We start from the raw sequence: 23,245 nt of genomic DNA, 5'->3' as shown, positions 1-23,245 counted from the left end.
ACCAAAGGGGGCGTGCTGTCAATCAACATTGACAGCACGCCCCCTTTGATCGGACACAACGAGCGAAGGACTTTCCTTCGCTCGTTGCGTCTGGCGCATGCGCACGACGGAGCTCCCTCCGTCGTGCGCATGCTCAGTCCAGAACATCGACCCACTTGCGAGCGGACAGCCGCTCGCGAATGGGTCTGAATCAGGCCCTATGTTCGAACGATTATCAAACGATTTTATCGTTATAGTTCAATCGTTCAACTTAAACGCCTAGTGGATACCCCCCTTACTGTGTCATGTGATGGCAGAGGGGGGAGAGTAGGAGACTGTTAAGGTGCCTACACACTAGACGATGTGCTCACGATGTGATATCGTGAGCTATTTCCCTTGAACTCTCCCCGGCAGCTCCCAGGCTCCCCAGGAAACGATATGGTGCTAAAAAGTGTCCAATCTGGTGCACAAAATTTATCTGTACTATTCCACAAAATCATGTATGAGATTAGCAAATCTTGCCTGCAGTAGGCAACATCTGAAAATACGATGTACGACACTCACGTTTTGGACATATATTACACGATTTGTCGTTCCGATGCATCAAAATCGGGCGAATCATGTAAAATATCATCTAGCGTGTAGGCCCCTTTACAGTGTAGATGGAGCTCAGAGAGTTGTTCCAATGCCCCTCTGCTCACAATACCATTTGCCATGTGACTGTGGTAGTCCTTAATCATAAATCATTAATGGCAGCCAGAAGGGAGAAAATAACAAGGAAAATGGTAAATACCAATATTCTTCTTATAGCTACCACAGTGATTTATGTTTTAAAAAAAAACACCTGATTGTTGCTTTAATGGATGTCTTATGTCTTTCATATGCCCAATTCTGGGTGCTCTCAGTCACCCGGTTACAGCAACAATACTGCTCATTCCAGTAGGGAGACAGATGAGGATATTGAGAATTAACAAAGTGATTTCTTCAGCCTGGTCGCACCTTCTGTCAGTAAAGTAATAATTAGGAGAATTGATTTCACTTCCCATTGACAAGAAATGTGGCAACAGCTGTTCTCACTTTGTTCTCCTGTGACCTTCACTCAGAATGTGACCTCCAGCGAAATGAAGCCTGACTCCAGGCAGCCGTGGATGTGCCTGGGACCCCCAACTTGGGCTCAGCCTCTCCTCTCTCTCCCCCAAAAATAATTCCATGTTGCAAAGGTGGGTGAGAAAGTTCTGTCAACAATCAAATTGTCTATTAGAAATTACAAATTCTATATCCAATGCTTATGTACATTTTGTTTCTCTATAATATACAATAATTCCTGTATTGAGGTTCTGTGTATTTGTAAGTGATGCCGGGTTTGTTTTTTTGCAGAATGAGGCGAATTTAATAATTTTTTGGGCGATGTAATTAATGGGTGCCTGACGGAGCAGTTCAATTGTTTTGCACGCTCATTAATTATTGCACTTGTCGCGCCCAAAAGCTTCGGGTTTAGCCGTGTAAAACTTTACACACATTTCTGCTCACCCCCCCCCTCACAGTCAGGGGGGGGGCCTGCTTGTAGAAACTCAGAAACCCATCCTGAATGCGCCACTGATTGTAAGATATAGCAAACCACTACTGTAAATAATTATTTCTATCTGAAGTGGCCTTAGGGATTTGTGTATGGTGTAGAACAGTGATAGGTAACCTGGTACACTTCGGGGGCCACATTGTTGCCCATCACTTAAATAAAAAAATAAAAAAAGCTCTTTGGTGTTAGCATAAATATATATTACCAAGTTGTTTAATAACGAAAAAAAAATAAGAAGCCAAATAATCCTTTAAGTGTTCATTAGACTTTGGTGGACTTGTCATTGGGGCGAGATAGCTATTACTTTACTGGCAACCTCTTTGGTGCAACAGGATATTACCAGAGCCACGGCAAAAGAATTTTGGAGAGTACCACCAAAAAGTCATTACTTATCACCGAAATATGTTCTACTTCTTTGAGGTCCCTCTGTCATCAGTGATAAATAGACCTCCATGTTCTGGACACTCTATAAATAATACCTGATTAGAGATTTGGGATCCCAAACAGGGGTAACAATGGAAAATGTTATTTTTATAACCGGGCCACTTTAGAAGAAGGCACTGTATTGGTTAATGGACCGCGCATTGTTCCTCGTCTCTCTGATCTCACTAGTTTTAGTGAATTGATGCCAGAGTGGAGAAACTGTCACCTACAGTGGTCGCAGACATTGCTCCACTGTGAAATGTCTCTTCTAGTGCCGGTTGCAGTGGTCGTCTCTCATGAGACGTGCAGATATTTACAGTGTGGCTGATCTGTCTATGGGCGCTTTGCTTCCTGCCTAGCGCTTTGATTGGTTGCCTGCAGCGACACTTCTCACTGCTCATTTTAGTTGTAGCTACCTAGTACTGTGGGTCTATTTCGTGGTATCTTGTATCCTGCCTGTTTCTGACCTTGCCATATGAAGATGGCGTTTGCCGCTGTAGCTTATAGGCTTCCAATAGAGGAGAGAAGAGATGTGGCCGCCGTAGGTGACAATTTACTTTCGGAGCCTCTGTCCCTGAATGTGCTATATATTACATTTGGGCGGTATTATTATCGCAAACTACAATGCGGTTTTGGCAGAGCAGTAACTAGACTTTTTGGGGCCCTTGTGCCAGAAAGAGCATTGGCGCCCCCCTAATTTTTCAAAGGGACATAATGCACCCAAAAAAGGGTCATGGCCTCATGGGGAAGGGCCAGGGAAGAGATAGGGGAGGCCAGGAGATGCTGGGGATGAAATAAGAGGAAGCTACAAGTGAGAATGATAATAAACAGAAATATGACAGACCCAAACAGCGCCCCCTGACCTGTGGTGCCCTGTGAGATGGCACCGGCCGCACTACCCTAGCTACGGCCCTGGGTTTTGGACTGTCTGTATATTATATTTTGTGCTTTACACACAACACTTTTTTGGGGGGGAAGAGGGGTTTGGTTTGCATTGGTGGGGTAGTTAACTCATAAGAAAAAAAGTATCCTACAAACAGAATATAAAATATGATATCGCTGGTCGTTTTAGACATTTATGCAAACGATTTATGAACGATCGTTATCGTTCAATCGCTCAAATTAATCGTCTACTCTAGTGGATGGGCACCTTAAGGCGTCAATGCTCAATTACTCCTCTTCTTATAGTCTCTTCTGGCTATTGGAGGGAGAGACACGGCAGAAACCTATTGGCTGCAGCACGTGGTAGGCAGAGAATGATTGGCCGCAGAGCGCGGTCATTTTATTTATGCGAGTCCGTTTCGGGGTAAAATACGTGCTGTATCGTGTAAACGCTATGACTAGTATCTTTATTTAGGCTTTCCCACATCTTGCTCACTTTACAGTGCTCTATAGCAGCGGCTTCATGAAGAATGGAACTGACAAATTCCTTGTACAAAATCCGGCCAAGAGTGAAATGAAACAATGAGCTGATTCTGCCACAAGGATACATTGTTTACATTAGCGCTAATATGGAATGCGGCAGTGCAGTTTAGTTTAACGCACATTAAGCAAAAACATGTTATTGGTCCTTAAATTACATGTAAGAAAACACACACATGCAACGTACCCGATGACGGAACACTGCACAGCCGCCGTCACACAAACACGCATTCCCACAGTAAATAAGACGGTAAATTAACTTTTAAGCGGAAGGTACTATTAATGATGCATTAATGGACCACAATCGGCAATCATTCAATGTTTTGGTTTGAAAATAATAACAATATACAGGAGAGCATAAAATCTGCTACATTGATAGTTCCATTGTTTTGATCAGCTATTAATCGGGAAGAAACATTGAAAATGTTATATTTTTTTTTTTTATAGTACAAGTTCTTACTTTAAAGTAAATGTGAGTTTTGTTTACAAATAAAAATACACAATTATATTTAACTAGTAAAGGGATCCAGTTTTCCCATTCCCAGCCCCCGCTCCGTACTGCCCCTCCCCTTCATTGCTCCTTCCCACTCTGGCCCTGATTCAGAGCCGGTTGCTCTGACAGAGCGCTCGCTCTGAATCAGGGCCGGTCTTTTTTCTTTTTTTTTTTAAACGGCCTCCTGGTCGCTCGTATAGCTGTGGGTGACCACCCACAGCTATAGCGAGCGGCCATGATGATGGTCGCGTTGGTCAAGACCATCGCGACCATCAGGCTTGCAACGAGACCCTTGTGGTAGGATCTCGTTGCCACAAGCCCCAGAGAGATTTCAGCGCTAACAGAGCCGGAATCTCTCCACTGACATCACTCGTGATGTCAGTGGGGCCGGCCCCAAACGGTAGGCGTTCTCATGGGAATGCCTCTGTTTGGGCAGCCACCCCCCCCCCCCCGGCCCGCCCACCAATAGGGGCATGCTGTCACTCAACATCGACAGCACGCCCCCTTTGGTGCAAGACCCGGAGCGACGGATTGCGCATGCGCTCTGTGCCACCATCGACCCGGTTGCGAGCGCTCAGCGCTTGCGACCGGGTTTGAATCAGGCCCTCTGCCCCCACTCTGTACTGCCCCACCGCTTCTCTGCCTGCTGATCTGTCCCACTCAGCACCCACTCCCCCCTCCCCCTCTGCCTGCTGCTCTGTGCTGCCCTGTCCCAGCCCCCACTCTGTACTGCCCCGCCCCTTCTCTGCCTGCTGCTCTGTCCCACTCAGCACCCACTCCCCCCTCCCCCTCTGCGTGCTGCTCTGTGCTGCCCTGTCCCAGCCCCCGCTCTGTACTGCCCCACCCTTCTCTGCCTGCTGCTCTGTCCCACTCAGCACCTACTCCCCCCTCCCCCTCTGCCTGCTGCTCTGTGCTGCCCTGTCCCAGCCCCCGCTCCGTACTGCCCCACCCCTTCTCTGCCTGCTGCTCTGTCCCACTCAGCACCTACTCCCCCCTCCCCCTCTGCCTGCTGCTCTGTGCTGCCCTGTCCAACCTCTTTCCGTTGCAGTATACTTACCTTACCCATTCATGGTGGGTTTGTCCTGTCTCCCTAGCAGTGGGAGCCTTTATAGGGGTGGCACGCTTCCCAGCTCCCACTGCACATGTATGTTGGAGATGGGACAGGCTTTACAAGATTATTATTCTAGTATGTGGAAGAAAAATATACAACATACAGTGTGTGTGTCTTGGGGAGAGAGAATCCTTTTATTGGGGGGTCCCCACCTCCCCAGATATCCTGGCCTAGACTGACTAGTGTAAGTTGTATAATTGTTTGGCCGGGGAACCCCGTGAAGAGTGTCCCCCGGCATTGTACCCATGCTATTTAGAGCCTGGTGCTGTTTGATGAAAATATACGGGGGACACCTATTTTTTTCCCTGTATTTCCACAATCAGGACTGTCTCACAGAGCTCGGTGCTGGTTATGTTTTGGAAGTGTGGCGGGGGGGAGGGGGGGCATTTTTTTTTTCCTTTATTTTTACACTTACTTTACATTTTTACAGACAGAAGCTTTCATGGATCTCGCTGATCTGTGAGGGCTTCTGCTGTAGTGGGAGGGCTTCTGCTGTAGTGCGAGGGCTTCTGCTGTAGTGCGAGGGCTTCTGCTGTAGTGCGAGGGCTTCTGCTGTAGTGCGAGGGCTTCTGCTGTAGTGCGAAGGCTTCTGCTGTAGTGCGAGGGCTTCTGCTGTAGTGCGAGGGCTTCTGCTGTAGTGCGAGGGCTTCTGCTGTAGTGCGAGGGCTTCTGCTGTAGTGCGAGGGCTTCTGCTATAGACACAGCTGCTCAGACTAAACTCGCTGCTCAGACTAAACTCGCTGCTCAGACTAAACTCGCTGCTCAGACTAAACTCGCTGCTCAGACTAAACTCGCTGCTCAGACTAAACTCGCTGCTCAGACTAAACTCGCTGCTCAGACTAAACTCGCTGCTCAGACTAAACTCGCTGCTCAGACTAAACTCGCTGCTCAGACTAAACTCGCTAGCCTGAAGCAGGTCTATTATTTTGTGAGTTTTATTTAAGTAATTCTGTGCAAGTTAAAAACTCGCACTCTATTGCTTTGGGCAAGTTGTATGTTTTCCATGGTTAAACTGTTGGATTCGACTTTGCACCATACGAGTTGTGTAAATGCGAGAAACATGCATTGCATGTTCTCGCAGCCTATTACATGTTCGAGTTTAACGCTAAACTTGCACTTATTTACAACTCCGCACCCCATTACTTTTAGCCCATTATAGCAGCTGCCACTTTGTGACGGTGGCAGGTCCACTTAAAAGTTTTCTATACTTTCAATAGTGCGTGTCTGGGACGTTTCACGTTAAAAAACAAAACTTAACTAGAACTTGCTGAGAAGTCATTTTCAGTCCAAGCAAATGCAACAGTATATAGAATGGAAGTGTAACAATAAATAACTCTTACATTGTTTAGTTAGGATTTTCTACCATGCTAATTTGGGACATGTATTATCACGTTAGAGAAACTGTAAACTGTAATTTGGAAGGCATTCACATATTTATTCTCAGTTATACTTTTCTGTTCTGGTCTTGATCACGTTCCAGATTCTTGTAATAAACCCCATATGTGCCCTACCGTGTAACCTGCTCCACCGCGAGCTTGGATCGGACTACGGGCTAAGCTTAAAAGGGGATGGGTATGGATTGTCGGCGGTCGGGATGCCGCTGGTCAGAATACCGAAATCGGCATCCCGACAGTCAGAATCCCGACACATAGGTAAGTATGCTAGCACTAACCCTAACCTCTACCCTAACCCTCCCTCCATGGTGCCTAATCCTAACCTCTCCCCCTCCCTCACTCTAAACCTAACACTCACTGGCGCCTAAACCTAACCTCCCCCTAGTTCCTAAACCTAACCTCCCACCAAGTTCCTAAACCTCTCCCTCCCCGCACCATCCCTTCACGGTGCCTAAACCTAACCTCTCCCCCTCCCCGCACCCTAAACCTAACACTCCTTCCCCGGTGCCTAAACCTAACCTCCCCCCTATTTCTTCTTCATCCACTAGGGGTCACTGGAGTGCATAGACAGTGGGGTATAGAAGGTAACCCTCCCTCCCCTAGTGCCTAACCCTAACCCTCCCCTAACTGCCGATACTTACCTTCAGGATGCCAGCTGTCAGGATACTGGTGACGGGATCCCGACGTTGTCTGTCTGCCCCTCCCCTTTAGAATGTCATCTCTTACGAGCAGGATCCTCTTCCTTCTTGTGCTTCTCCTTCCCTTAATCATACGATCTTCTACTCCTAACTCCTCACAAGGGCACATAACACTTGGTTGCTGACGCCCTGCTGCTTTTTTGAGTCTTAAAATCACTATTGCAGCAATGTATATAAACTATGTCCTTGTCCTGCATTGTGTTGTACTGTTGTTCACTGTTTTCTTGTTTATGTACTGTGTAAGGCGCTGCGGAACCCTTGTGCCATATAAATAAAGGATAATAATACTAAAAGTACCAACTTATCAGCTCCAAACTGTAATTTGAAAAATGACAGAAGCTGATGGGTTGGCACTTTACCTCTCTTCAAGATTTGATACGTCTCCCCCTAAGACACACTACACTACTTTTGCTCACAGCACTGGTTCGATTCCCAACCAGGGGCCCTACCTGTGTGGAGTTTGTATGTTCTCCACTGTTTTTGTTTTGAATTCCTCTGGGTACTTGATTTCTTGTCACAGTCCAAAACATACTGGTAGGTCATTTGGCTGCTGTTGAGAATGTACCCCAGTGTGTTTTCGTGTCTGTGCATATACATGAGGACGAATTTAGACTGTTCGCCGGGACAAGGGGGTGTGGCTGGGACAAGGGGGAGTGGCCAGACATGTGACGGGCATTTGTGGGGGCTGGGCCATGCAATCGCGTCATTTTGGCCCCGCCCCCGATAAACAGTGCTGATAATACAGGCATTGTGGAGCAGGGGGCGCGGCCAAAATGACGTGATTGAGTTTGAAAGCGTCACCGGCCCCCTCCGCTGTTGGGGTTCAACTATTAATCGCGGGGGGGGGGGGTCGGGGGGAGCGGCAGCTGCCGGGAGGCTTGCCTGCCTTTCCAAGGGGCCGGGAGCTGCACCCGATTTTCCGATTTTCGGGAGGCTCCCGGCATAATCGGGAGGATAGGCAAGCCTGCCGTTGGGGTTCCTTGAAGATCGTGTTTGGGAACCTCTTGGTCTAAGTAATTATTAATAGGTTCTGGATCAAATATTGATTAAGCTTCATATTGCTTACACAGGTATTGTTCGGTATGGTCAAAATATCTTTTACATGCAAGATTTTGGAAAAAAAAAAGTGATGGCTCTATTTCAGGGCTTGAGTGTTTCACCTATACATTTATCAAATACAACATTCAAAAAGCACGCCACAAGATTCGTTTCACTGAGCCGCCATGGCTGAATGCGGAAGTGTGCCATGGGGCATTTATTTTGTATGTGGGTTTAATTTGTAAGATTTGTTTATATGGATCAACCACAAGAGCCAAATATAGGCAGTGCCTAACAATTCAGTGCTGTGACCATATACATTGATAATGGGTCGATTCCAATGTATCTCAACTGTGCTCTGATTATGTGGGTGACTGAATGTGAATATAGAGGACAATATGGGTAATGCTTGAAGAAGGGTACATGTGGAAGAGCTGCACTGCTTCTTATGGCTGGCATCCAATAAAGGTAGTCTTCATTCTAGCACCCTGCACCGGTCACAACCTGTGCAGTTCCTCTTTTCCTGCCTGGGGTATCACTCTCTGCTCTGGTGCTTCTAGCACGCTCTTTTGTATCAGGTGTGTGCTAGAAGCACCAGAACAGAGACTGACACCCCAGACAGGAAAGAGGAACTGCACAGGTTGTGACAGGTGCGGGGTGCTATAATGAAGACTATAAAGAGGGTCCATGTATAGTTTGGTCCATAGGTGCAATATATATAGTTTATTTAGTACCTTCCATGTACAGTAAATGCAGAGCCTTGCAAGTTGCAGCCAAGTCCTTAATGCAGAGCTGCCAACTGTACTGCTCCTTCTGAAGTCCTGGGCACACCCTGGCACGGTGTGACCCCACACACTGTCTCTCTATACACAGTGCCAGTGTTAGTAGGTATGCAATAATATAAGCAACAGTAACAGGAGGAAATTGGAGCTCCCTGCCTCAAATAACCTACAAACTAAATGGTAAAATATCTGTACGTATTTTTATATAAGTGCAATTTATAAGACAAGTGCACTCAGGGGCCTAGTTTGCTATTTAATCTAAACCGACCATATGATCAATGCAAATCACAAGGGATCCGTTAGCCTTAAGTTACTACCGGAGGAAAACACCTGCGTGACAAAGTGTTGATGGATTCCTCATTGCAGTGTGTATGCCGGTAAATGCTCCATCACCTGTTTTCCCCTTTTCAGATCGGCGCGTACAACCATGTAGACGTGGGAGGGGGATATTCACCGGCCTCTACAGCACAACACAATGAGTGGTTTTCTGTTTTCTCCCCCCCACAGGCAGCAGGTGCGGTGCGGCCATTAGTGTCCACGGTTATTGCGTCCTCCTCGGACGGATGTTTAGACCATTCCTTGGAACGATCTAAGCACAGAGCTAGCGAGATGCCACAGGCGTTCCTGTTTGATGTCATTTACAAAGCATACCTTCAGGTGAGTGCACAAAACATGTTTCCAATCCAGAGCTCAGAGAATTCTCAGGAGACGGCACTGCCAAGAAGCCTAATATAGCTCGGGAAGTTCTGACGCCAGTCATTCTGCCCAAGGTGAAGCAAAGTTAGGAACCTAATTGGAGTGCATTGAGGAGTAAGGAGGGTAATGTATTTATATGCCGATATCTAATCATGCACTGTGACAATGTGTGCGGTCGCATATGAGATTCTGGACTTCATTCAGAGTCAGTCGTTGCGGCCGCACGGTCGTATAGGAAAAGGGTCCGGATATGCAAATGATGCACACGCATGTTGCGTCCCTAAGGTCGGATCGTTAGCTGGCCGACCAAGGGGTGGATGCAGTCGGACCGGTAAAAATACGCCCACATCTCGTACGCATAGCACGTCATCTCTGGCTATTTAAGGATTAATCGCGAGCATCGGTAACCATCGGAACTGGTCGTAGAGCTTAAGGTTGACCATACCCTCTCTTAAGCTCTACGATCATGTCAGTGTAAAACCTCCCCTGTCACGTGTGCCATGACACTACTTTCTTAATTATGCACTCCCATAAACCGTATGCACTCCCATTAAACGCCGTTCGCATAATGAGGCACGCCTGTGTTCGGATCTCCACACCCCCGTTTTCAAGCACCTGCCCCTGTTACCACCCACAAATGCCGCAATCTGTCACTCAAACTACCGACCTGGCGGTGTTCAAGGAGAGAGAAATTTCTGATCGTAGCCGCTAGTTTGCGCACGCGCATTGCGAACTGTACGCATGCGCAGTTAAGCGAACATCGGCTGCGTACGACCGTGCGGCCGCTTCGACCGACTCTGAATGAGGTCCTCTGTGTATGGTGCAACATTATGTAGAATTCCTACCAACGTCCTGTAATGGAAAATCGGGACAAAATAGGCCATAGCACAGGTCTAACCAAAACACACACCCATTTTGACTGGCGCCATAACTCTCGAAAAAATGATGGGACTGCCTATGAAAATCAGGATAATTAGCAGGCATGGTGGACAGTACTATGACAAGTAAAACCCAGTTCTTTCAGAAGTGTTAGCGCCCTCTACAGTATAATAGGGATCCATGGGAAAACTCATTAAGTAAATAGCACACTACACCGCAGTGAGACTTTGAGAAACAACTTTGAACCCTATGTAAAGCAAGAGCAACGTAGTGATTTGTCTAGGGCTTTTTAGGTGGTTTTTATTTCAATGCCATGTGTATGCCTTCTTATTGAAAAGTTGCCATGCGAACCTTGCCATATGTCTGTAAAAGACTGTTCCACATCCCTAGCCACTTGGTTAAATAAATAAACCACCCTCCCGGTATATAATGTATAATGCAGCTGAATCTTTTATCTTAATTAGCTGCTCATATATCACGCCTGTCAGCAAGTTATCCTCTGCATGAAGCCTAGGAACCCATTGTTTTTGACATCCATGGTTCTCCTCCCGGCATTGGTCCAAACCACAAAGAGAGAGAGAGTGGTGTCACCTTGTGGAGGGGTGGTTGTGCCATAGAGGGGGAGATGCAGGTATACAGTGCGGGAGGCAGGGTGATTTACGTAATACACCCCTCTACGTGATGGGCTTGGGTCGTTTTCCTATGTTGTTCTGTGATGACCAAACCCGTCGGTGTTATTTGAGGACAAAAGTCATCTATATTATAAAAAAACAATATTTGTTTTTTTTACAGTAAGCAGGAACATTGTATGTTTTCCATCTGGTTCAGTAATAGACTCCAGGAAACTGGTCACAGTTACATTAGACAAGTGCTTTAAATTGTATGACAGAACACCGGAATCAGTTAAAAAAATCTAGGTTGTCGCATTGAAATATATAATTAAATTCACCACGAAATGCATAACTTCCTACTTCAAAGAGAACGGGCACATTATTGTAATAACGAGGGAAATATCCGTGGAGTTACAATGTCACAACACATCCAGATTGTCTACTGAGCACCAATTAACTTTTTTTTTTGATCTTCCCTCATTAATGCCCCAAACCTGATGTTTCCTGGCATCGCTAATGGAACCTGAGATAATTGAAAACTTTCATTTAGATAATGAGTCAGATTGCTTTACATAGAATAAAAGCATTTTAGTTCAGAGTCAGTTGTTCGACTGGTGAATGCATCCACGTCTGTGCCTCAGGTGAACAATCCATAGCAGTGATTCCCAACCTCGATCCTAAAGGCACACTTATACCCCTTTTACACCAGAGCTAAAACCCAGGTTATTGCAGGGTTAGTCCGGGTAGCTCCTTGGTGTAAAAGGGGACAGGGTTGGTTTCCTGGGTCGAGTGACCTGGCAATCCAACCCAGGTAACTTGCAGGGTTAAACACGGGAATGACCCGTGAAACTCTGCAGTGTAAACGGCGCGATCCGGGTCACGGTGACCTGGATCGTGCCGCATGCCTGCCGATTGGCCGGCTTCAGTGGCGCTTGGAGAAAACGTCATCTCCAAGCGTCCACTTCAACGCCGGAAAAGCCGGGTCTCTGGTGTGAACGGCGCTGGCTCGGGAATATCTCGGGTCGGCGCCAGGGAAATTACAGGTCTGAGCGGGATTGGAACCCTGTTCCACCCTCCGGGTCAGACCCGGAATTTTGGTCTAAAAGCAGTATAACAGTCCTGGCATTAGTGATATCTATGCTTATGCACAGATGGTTAAATCAAAATAACTAAGGTACTAATTAAGGGCCTGATTCAGACCCACTCGCAAGCGGCTGTCCGCTCGCAAGTGGGTCGATGTTGTGCTCTGCGCATGCGCACGACGGCGGGAGCTCCGTCGTGCGCATGCGCCAGATGCGACGAGCGAAGGACTTTCCTTCGCTCGTTGTGTCTGATCAAAGGGGGCGTGCTGTCGATGTTGATTGACAGCACGCCCCCTTTGGTGGGCGTGCCAGGGGCGTGCCTCCCTGACGGGGCGTTCCCACGGGAACGCCTCCCGTCAGAAGCCGGCCCACTGACATCACTAGTGATGTCAGTGGGAGTGATTTTGGCTCTGATAGAGCCAAAATCACTCCGGGGCTTGCGGTTGAAAACCTCAACCGCAGGCTCCGGCTCGCAGTTTCGATGGTCGCGATGGTCAAGACCATCGCGGCCATCAAACTGCACGCTCGTATAGGCTGTGGGTGGTGACCCACAGCTATACGAGCGTCCAGGAGGACGCTCCATTTTCATGGAGGGTGGCCCTCATTCAGAGCGTGCGCTCTGCTCAGAGCGTACGGCTCTGAATGAGGGCCTAAGTCACCTATGCTCAACTATGGCTATCCTTAAAACTTGGACTGTTAGTGTGCCTTGAGGACCGTGGTTGGGAACCCCTGATCCATAGGAACAGAATTGTTTTAGACTTTCATGATTACTGTTAAACAATCTGTATTTTCTCATACATGTGTTATTTTGATATACTTGAAGAATAAAGCCCACCTGCCCAGTAACCATGGAATAGACTCAAAGGGGTAAATGTACTAAGATATGTTCTAGTAAGAAGTGATGTTGCTCATAGCAACCAATCAGATTCCATAGCAACCAATCAGATTCCAGGTATTATCTTCTAGAAGGTGCTAGATAAATGAGAAGTAGAATCTGATTGGTTGCTATGGGCAACATCACTTCTTAAATAGAACTCCCATCTTAGTAAATTTACACCAAAGGGTTATGTTTTTTGCAAATATATTCCTCTGCCTAACTAACTTTGTGGGTTAGACACTCTCTTCAAAAGAGTGTATCTAACCAAATAAGTTAGACAAAGATGACCCTTTGGCTATACTGTATGAAATCTGGTTTAGGTAAAGAAAAAGTGTAAAAATATAGGGGTCGATTTATTAAAGCTTCTAATAATGAAAAATGGTGGTGTTGCCCATTGCAACCAATCAGATTGTAGCTATTCTAGAAAATGATAGACAGATTTGATTGGTTGTTATGAGTAACACTTCTTCAGGTTACGGCGCCCGGTGCAGGCCACGCCCCCTCAGCGCATGACGTCATGCCATGGGGGGCCCACCAGTGACAGGAACCACAGCACTGCTTGGAGCATCCTCGGTAAGCTCTGGAGGGCAGTTATGGCTACAGTCAGCCGTTTGGGGCATCAAGAGGACGTTCCGGGTGGCACTGCATATGCGTTTCTGTCTGCAGGGTGATGTGCCTGGCGATAGCGATGCTATGCCCTATGCGTTAGCACCACTCGCCCATACCTAGTGACGGCTCTGGGTAACATCTCCACTTTTTTGAAGCTTTAAATCTACCCCATAGACTTACAAACTTGCATTTAGAAGGTTTTTTGAAACCATTCTCAGAAAATTTCCAAAACAAGGTGAATTTGTATAGTTTAGGCAGGAAGTCATGAGAAACTCTGCTACATGACATTTGCACATACCTCATACCATGCTTGAAAACAAGTGAGAAGTGACATTTTATTATAGGTATTGCACAGTGTCACCTTCTCAATGCCATATGCTGTTCACATGTAAACAACAATAAAATGGCAATTCTTTATAAACACATGGCTCTATCTCATGTGCAGGGAGTGCGTAGCAAGCCACATGACATTTAATCATGCACGCCAACAAAGGCGGGGCTGCTGCTGGATGTGCATCGGCAGAAGTATCGAACAGAACGGTGGAAAATGCAAACACACTTCACGTTTTTGTAACTTCACATCGGGAGCTTTATGGTTTGTGATTCCATGGCGGCAGCCTGAAATCGCCATGTGCAATCCAAACATCGTGTAGAATGACGCAAACCACACCGCTATTGGACTCTGGAGTGTGGGAAAGCGTTCTCTGGAGACGCCGCCACTTATCGCATTTTTTTTTTTCAGGACCTGGTGTGTCCCAAGAAGAAATCCACGAAAAGTGCATTTTTTTCATCGCCGCAAAGGCGAAAACACATAGGTTTGTAAACTTATCACGGATCCTAAAATAACCTATTATTTCATCCAAACTAATGGGTTAGGGAGAAAAGAAAATAGACGAAAAACGGGGATAATCAGCGAAAAATGCCAGTTTTTCACCGTTCACGGCTAATTGTATACCCCCTATGTACTGCGCGGTTCTGTAGCAAATGTCTGGCCAGCAGTCCCCATAGGTTTCGATGTGTATAAAACTTCGGAAAGCGTAGTATCTGTAGCTTTGCCCCTGATACTAGCGCCATCTTTAGATGATGTCAGTCATGGTAGCGTATCGGTTACAATATCGCAAAATGGGCCAGAGAAGGATTTGAAGGATAGTGGCAACTCCATCGGGCTGTGCATTAGATCAGCAGGGCAATAAATCCGGAAATGAAGACTTAGCCGGGATAGCTGATTATCGCTGAGCTGTTCCAGCTAGATTTAAATGCAGGATTCCTGTAGACACAAATGCCGGTAATTATGTGATTATCTATGTAAATGACTGCATATTGTATGCAATCATTCATATGTCACGCCCTAAGGCTCTTCTGGCTGAATGGACGTGCTCCAAAGTCTAGTAGAATGCCTGCCTAGAAGATACAACCAATCAGATTCTAGCTGTGATTCCTCTTTTGCGTCCTAGAACATGATAGGCAGAAGCTGATTGGTTGCTATGGGCAACACCACCACTTGTCTGCTTTAGAAACTTTAGTAAATCTGCCCTTGGTGTATATGTCATTTTTTTTTTATTACCTCATTTTACTTCCAGTTTTCCTTTCCCAATTTACCTCATCCACAACATGACCATCTCCGCTACATCTACCCCCTTGCTCAGTGTTCTTCTACCCCGTTTCCACCTGTGTACCCCCCCCCACCCCTCAGTCTCCTCCACCTTATCCTCCCCTTCTCTCCTCTGTCTCACTTCCACACCTTTGCTTCTCTCTCCCACCTCTCCTGTTCCTCCATTGTAATTCACTTCTCCCCCACAATGGTCCTCCTACCCCATCACTAAGCCCTGCTCCTTACCTCCTCTCCGTGTCACCTGTCACCTTCATCCACTTCACACTGAACTCCCTTCCTGACCACCACCTGCAGTTTCCCTCAGGAGTCCGCACCATCACTACTCTCACTTCATCTCTAATCTTCAAATGAATCTAACCTCAGTGATACTGCCAGCCTGATAATCTCATTCACATCTTCCCCAACAAACTCTATCCCTCTCTCCTGTGCCCTCTGGAATGCCAGATCAGTCTGTAACAAGCTGCACCCCACCCATGACCTTTTCATCTCCAACTCCGTGAATCTCCTAACCATTACTGAAACCTGGATTTCACCCTCTGACACCACTGCTCCTGCAGCTATCTTCTATGGGGGCTTCACAACCTCTCACACACCCCGGCTCGGGGATCTCCATGGTGGTGGTGTTGGGGTCCTACTATCCTCCACCAACTCATTCCGTCAGAACCGTCCATTTCATTCTCTTCATTGGAGGTTCATGCTATTCATCTCTTCCCACTTGTTCACTTCTGAATACAGTAGCTGTCATTTATCGTCCTTCTGGCTCTCCCTCCACATTTCAACACATTTGACAACTTTGCTTCCTGGCTCCCCCACTTTCTTCAGATATTCCCTTTATCATCTTAGGTGACTTCAGTATCCCTATTGATATATCCCTACAGAACCCTCTACCTCTAAACTCCTTACCCTCACATCATTGTCTGGTATCTCCCAATGGATCTCCTCACCCTCCCATGTGAGTGGGGCACTCTTTCGATCTGGTCTTCACTCTTCACTGTGATATCTCTGAATACTCCAATTCCCCCTCTCTGACTATCACCTTCTCTCTTTTATCCTATCCCTCATCCATTCTCCACCGCCTTCTCCCAATGCTACCATCACTAAGCATAACATAAAGGTTTTTGACACCATATCGTTATACTCCCTGCTTGACTCACTTCTCTCCCCTATTATCTCTCTCTCCTGCCCTGAACAAGCTGCTTCCCTTTACAGTATCACCCTCATTTCTCCTCTTGACTTTGTTGCTCCGGCGATCACTACTCACCCTCACAGATCCACACCTCAAGCTTGCCATTCCAAATGCACTAGATACCCGCAAAAGTGCTCAAGCGAGAGTAGAGTAAATCGCGCTCCAAGGCGGACTACCTCCATTTCAAAAGTATGCTCTCATCCTACAGTGCTGCCCTCTCCCTCTTTAAACAGTCGTATTTCAAGAACCTCATCTCCTCCCAGTCCTCAAATCCCATCTTCTCGTCACGACTTTCAACTCCAGATTGTCTACAGCCGCCTTACCACCTTTTTTCCTTCCCACTCCTTGCTTAACCCATTTCATTCTGGCTTCTGTCCTCTCCACTGACACTGCTTTCATGAAAGTCAGTAATGACCTCTTAGCTGCTAAGTCCAAGGGCCACTACTCTCTGCTCATTCTCCTTGACCTATCAGCTGCTTTTGACACTGTGGACCACCGTCTACTCCTGAAAATCCATCACTCCCTACGTGATACTGCCCTCTCCTGGCTGCCTTTCTTCCTCCCCTGCCGTTCCTTCTTTTCCTCACCCAACTTCCACTAACAGTTGGTATCCCCCAAGGTTCTGTTCTTGGACCTCTTCTAATCTTTTGACCTCCATTATCATCTCTATGCTGATGACACTCAGATCTACCTTTCTTCCTCCTGACCTCCCTCTCCTAACTCATATCTACAACAGTCTCTATGCTATCTCTTCCTGGATGTCCCAGCGCTTTCTTAAACTTAATATGTCGAAGACTGAGCTGACCATGGCCCTCATTCAGAGCCGTACGCTCTGAGCAGAGCGCACGCTCTGCATGAGGGCCGGGCTCCATTTTCATGGAGCGTCCTCCTGGACGCTCGTATAGCTGTGGGTCACCACCCACAGGCTATACGAGCGTGCATTTTGATGGCCGCGATGGTCGTGACCATCGCGACCATCGAAATTGCGAGCCGGAGCCTGCGGTTGAGGTTTTCAACCGCAAGCTCCGGAGTGATTTTGGCTCTATCAGAGCCAAAATCACTCCCACTGACATCACTAGTGATGTCAGTGGGCCGGCTTCTGACGGGAGGCGTTCCCGTGGGAACGCCCCCGTCAGGGAGGCACGCCCCCGGCACGCCCACCAAAGGGGGCGTGCTGTCAATCAACATTGACAGCACGCCCCCTTTGATCGGACACAACGAGCGAAGGAAAGTCCTTCGCTCGTCGTGTCTGGCGCATGCGCACGACGGAGCTCCCTCCGTCGTGCGCATGCTCAGTGCAGACCATCGACCCACTTGCGAGCGGACAGCCGCTCGCGAGTGGGTCTGAATCAGGCCCCATATTCCCACCCTCCTGCATAACCTCACTTCCCATAATTTAATTATCTATTGACAACATAATAATCACCTTTAGCCCCACTGTCTTGGAGTTATCCTGGACTCCTCCCTCTTCTTTAAACTACACATTCAGTAGCTTTCACAGTCCTGCTGTTTCCATCTCAAAAATATTTCCAGAATCAAACCCTTTCTCATTCTGGATGCTACTAAAACCCTCATTCACTAACTGGTCACCTCCAGATTAAACTACTGTAACCTCCTATCCGGCCTCCCTGACTCCCACCTCTCTCCTCTCCAATCTGTCCTCAGTGCTGTTGCCCGGCTCATCTTCCTCTCCAAACATTCTATATCTGCCTCCCCTCTCCTACAAGCCCTACACTGGCTCCCCTTCCCTCAATTCAAGCTTCTCACACTCACAAAGCCCTCACCCATTCCTCTCCCATTTACATCTCTGACCTCATCTCCCTTCATACTCCACCCAGCCCTCATCGCTTCCCAAATGCACACCGCCTCTCCTGCCAACTGATTACTGCCTCCTACCTCCAAGATATTGCCTGTGGTGCTCTGTACCTCTGGGGTTCTCTCCCTCTCCACTTTTCTACAAAACCTCCAAGAGGGATCTATTTGTCATCTCGGTGCACTGAATGCCGGTGCTCACAAACCCGGCGCCGAAATCCTGACAAGCGTCAGTGTCCCGGCTCGACAAACCAGACAGCTGCGATCCCGAAGAAAAAGTTTTAGGATTAGGTTTAGGGTTAGGCACTAGGGGGAGGGTTAGGGTTAGGCTGCGGGAGGGGAGGGTTAGAGTTAGACTGTGGGAGGGAGGGTTAGGCTGTTTGAAAGGTGGGTTAGAGTTAGGCACTAGAGGGAGGGTTAAGTTATAGGAGGGGGTGTTAGGCTGAGGGGGGGGTGGTTAGAGTTAGGCTATGGGAAAGCTGGGTTAGGGGAAGGGTTAAGTTACTTACCAACAGCTGTCGGTATTTTAACCATGATCGAGATCCTGGAGCAGGGATTGTGACCACTGGCTTTCTGTGTGCTGGGATCGTACCCTATTAGGGATACTGGGCCTTATTCAGACCCGCTTGCGAGCGCTATGCGCTCGCAAGCGGGTTGATGGTGTCCCAGTGCGCATGCGTACGACGGAGCGGTCTCCGTCGTGCGCATGCGCGAGACCTGGATAGTGACGGGCAAACCGCCGCTCTGGGTCTCGTACCAAAGGGGGCATGCTGTCGATGTTGAGTGACAGCACGTCCCCTTTGGTGGGCGGGCCGGGGGAGTGGCTGCCCAAACGGAGGCGTTTCCATGTGAATGCCTCCGTTTGGGGGCGGCCCCGCTGACATCACGAGTGATGTCAGTGGGAGAGATTTCGGCTCTGTGAGAGTCGAAATCTCTCTGGGGTTTGCGGCAACGAGACCCTACAACAAGGGTCTTGTCGCAAGCCCGATGGTCGCGATGGTCTTGACCATCGCGACCATCTTCCTGGCCGCTCGCTATAGCCGTGGATGGTCACCCACAGCTACAGGTATGCGAGCGGCCAGGAGGCCGTTCTAAAAAAAGAATAGCCCGGCCCTGATTCAGAGCGAGCGCCTCTGTCAGAGCGTCCGGCTCTGAATCAGGGCCACTGTACCAGCTGGTTATTTTCAAGTGCACAAACTTTCAGCATAGTCTTAGCAGTCGTCATGGAGATTATATTTCATCGTTAAGACGATGGCCTCCTTTCTCTGCTGATAAAATGACATAAGAGATTTTCCATCTCTTGTTGATCTGGTCTCAGTAGAAAAGTTTAGGGCTGAGTTTGACCTTCACGCCAGACAAGTCTGGGTTTCAGGCCTTTGGGCCTGATTCAGAGCCGTTCGCTATTTGCGGTCGTTCGTTCAAAAACAAGGGGTGGCTATTCAAATGATCCGTTCGCAAATTGCAGTCTGTTCACGCCTCTAAGTCTGAACGAGCGAGCAAAACATACGCTCGTTTATTTGTTAAAAACGCCCCCTGGCCGCTCGCACCATACGTCATGTCCGCTATTTATTAGATTAATCGAGTACATCGACCAGCGTATGAACTGCTCGCTATTCTTGTGGTTGGTGTTTGCTACCACAAATTTGCGAGCAGTTCTGGCTATAAAATAACCCAGTGACGTGGTCAATGACGCTGCTGTATTAATTATGCACACCCATAATACGCCCGTTTTGACCTTTAAGCACGCCTGCGTTCGGATCTCCACTCCCCATTTTCAAGCACCTTCCCCTGTTACCACCCACATACGCCTCATTCTGTCACTCAAAATAGCAGGCACTCGCTATATAGCGTACAAACGATTTTTGGCCGCACTGACTGGTTCGCGCATGCGTACTAAAAACCGTACGCATGCGCAGATGTGCAAACATCGCTCGGAACGAGCGTACTGCCGCTAACGAGCGGCTCTGAATGAGGGCCTTTGTCCTTTCTGAAGCACTTATCCTAGAGCCGATTTATCTTGGGCTACATCGACAAAATGTGTTCAATGAATGAGCAATTGTTTGTTTTTATTTGGGGGGAAGGGGAATTTTTCTGGACTCCTCCACAACAATCACAATAGCCTCCATGTTCCCTTCATCAGACTCTCGCTCTTCTGTCTTCCGGACTAATGATGTTAGGAGACTGTTTGCTTTGTCTAATCGGATACAGACCGCATTCCATAGGTTATAAGCCCGGAAAAATAGTAGTGTCTGAAAAAACTGATTTTCATTTCAGATATGCTAATTGGGAGCTTCCTCTCTACTTATTTGTCCCTAGAGGCCAATTGATCCTGAGTATTTTGTGTTTTTAACCGTTTGCTTTTCCTCTATTTTTACAGGTCAAAGATTTATTTGAAAAACAAACAAACAAACAATTAAACATTAAAGTGACCTTCCTGTTTTATTTTTATTTGTTTAACCACAAAAGTTTTACGTTAACTACTCACTCTGTGAATCAATCACATAATCACACTTGGGAACTTTCTGCCTCCTAATGTCCAATATCATCATCATATTAGGACACGCTTTACAGAGTAGCTCCGCTCAAAAATGAGTTTGCCTAATTTGAAGTCAAAATGCTGGGTACAACGTTGTACTGGTATAACACCTGATAGTGGTATTGGAGTTGGACGAAATGATCTGGTCATAACTCAGATACACACTGTTCTTGACATTTGACAAGTTGTAAATAACTGAGCTTTCTAAGTAACACCTGTAACCATGGAACCATGGAAACTGACTCGACTGCACTGATTTTGTTGCAATCTTACAATGGTTATACACTAAACAATGTATGTACCCAACGATATTGGCAGCGGCGGGACCCGGCGGGGGACCGGCAAGTGCATACACACTTGCCGATGTCTTCAACGACGAACGACGGCAGGAATGGGGGGATCGGGGCCATGCTGCATTCGTCAGCATGGCATCACTAACGATATCCCCAGATTATACTGCTCGTTCAGTGTATGCACATCACAGACTGACAAACGACTGCACGATTACAATGTCGTAATCGTGCAGTCATTTTCTTGTCTGCTAGTGGATGGGCATCTTTACATTTAAGTATCAGTGTGATTATAGGTTGTAGGTTTTTATTCAGCACAACAATCACCAGACTCAGACATTTCCAGATCACTCATCATATCTTGTTCCACAAAGTACACATTGCCGCATTGTCATTGTGTGAGATGCATAAACTGGAGCCCCGAAGAGTATCTGGTGCACGCTGCTTTTTGTAATGAGTGTCTGCTGCTGACTTGGGACATGACAAGGCCGGGCTTGTTGCTGCAGTGAGGACAAATTGCATTGCACTTAGGTTGACTTTGCAGAAATATAGTGGGGGGAGGGTATTCCAAAGCAAATCTATCTTAAGAGTTTTTTGCATTTATACATTTTACATGTGTCATATTAATGATGATTAATTAAAGATACGTTAAAAGGCATATTCATTATTTAATTTAATTAATTTTTTTTTGTAAAAGGCATCCTCCTACAGCGCCAAAAGGAAACCACAGAGACTATTATCCAGGCAAACCGTCTCTGAGGGCTTGATATAGCATTGTACATATGTGCAATGCTGAACGCAGATTCCTGATCATCTCTTTGAATATGCAGAATGAGTCCTGTGTGATCACACGCAGACCCTTCTATGCCTCTGCCTGATTGACCACCAATGGTCGCGATGGTGATCCCAGCCCGCGATCTCGGTTGCAGTGCTGGGATCACAAATGCAGCAGGGGGTGTCATACACCTCCTGCTGCATTTGCATATTAGCATGGACGGAATTGCAAAGCTGCCGGCGTGCATACATCATATATCTATAGCCTGCGTGCATACATCAAATCTCTATAGCCTGCGTGCATACATCATATATCTATCGCCTGCGTGTATACATCAAATCTCTATAGCCTGCGTGCATACATCAAATCTCTATACCTGCGTGCATACATCATATATCTATAGCCTGCGTGCATACATCATATATCTATAGCCTGCGTGCATACATCATATATCTATAGCCTGCGTGCATACATCATATATCTATAGCCTGCGTGCATACATCATATATCTATAGCCTGCGTGCAATTTTGTCCGAAGCTGAATCACCCCCTGAGAGCCTCCAGTTAAATACATACAGTAGGTATGGGACAGTCAGGTGAGCCAAGAAGGAGGCTGGTGCAAAGTACCCAATCCTGCCTAAGTCGGGATGACTACACCCCCCCTTCAATACCAGCATGTACACAGTGCCTGGTATTCACAATATGGCATGGCCACATCCCCCTAGTACTAGGCCCTTATTTACTCCCATAACTTTTACCCTGCATTAAATATAGTACAAAAAGCATGGTATGGTATGTCCTTTGAATTCATATGTTTGTCAGTTGGACAGTGCCTGATACCTAGGAAACTGCCAGCCAATCACACTGTAGCATAGCACCATGTCTGCAGTTAGGCTGAGGGGAGTGTTAGGCTGCAGGGGTGAGAGGTTAGGGTTAGGCACTAGGGAGAGTGATAGGGATTAAAGATATTGGGGAAAATAGTCACTGCCATGCCGCTGCTGAGACATCGCCACCTAAATAATTCTCATACGACCGCCAGGACAAAATAAGACACTGCTAGACCACCAGGGACCATTTGCCAACAGTTCATCATGTCGACATATCATCCATGTAGATGATGAATGTCGACAGTTTGACCATGCCAATTCCACTGAACCCTTTATCATACTACAACCGACATGTACTGTACATAAAGCACATTTTATGTTTAGCAGATACAATTGTCGGACATTCAGGTTTAAAAGTTGCTATGGCAGTGCACCCTGGGAGTTTTTAAAAATATTTTTAAAACATAACTTTTATTGTGTTCACTAAAAACGTATAATCTGTGGGAATTAACTAGCTGACCTATTGTGGTCTTTTTA

At 47.0% G+C, this 23,245-nt stretch overlaps 1 protein-coding gene across 3 annotated transcripts in view; it reads left to right on the top strand.

Annotated features, from left to right (window-relative positions):
* Positions 1–23,245, top strand: part of CRPPA (CDP-L-ribitol pyrophosphorylase A) — a 251,747-nt gene that overhangs the window by 37,517 nt on the left and 190,985 nt on the right. For 2 of the 3 annotated variants that reach the window (XM_088453147.1, XM_088453148.1), the window contains exon 3: positions 9,424–9,573. The exons of the other annotated variant lie outside the window; for it this stretch is intronic. In XM_088453147.1, the coding sequence (XP_088309273.1) occupies positions 9,424–9,573 (150 nt within the window). The remainder of the gene's footprint in view (positions 1–9,423; positions 9,574–23,245) is intronic. 3 annotated transcript variants of the gene reach the window in all.

Source organism: Taudactylus pleione, unplaced genomic scaffold (assembly GCF_031769625.1).
Source record: "Taudactylus pleione unplaced genomic scaffold, aTauple2 ptg000571l, whole genome shotgun sequence".
Lineage (NCBI taxonomy): Eukaryota > Metazoa > Chordata > Amphibia > Anura > Myobatrachidae > Taudactylus > Taudactylus pleione.
This window is presented reverse-complemented; position numbering and strand designations above follow the sequence as displayed.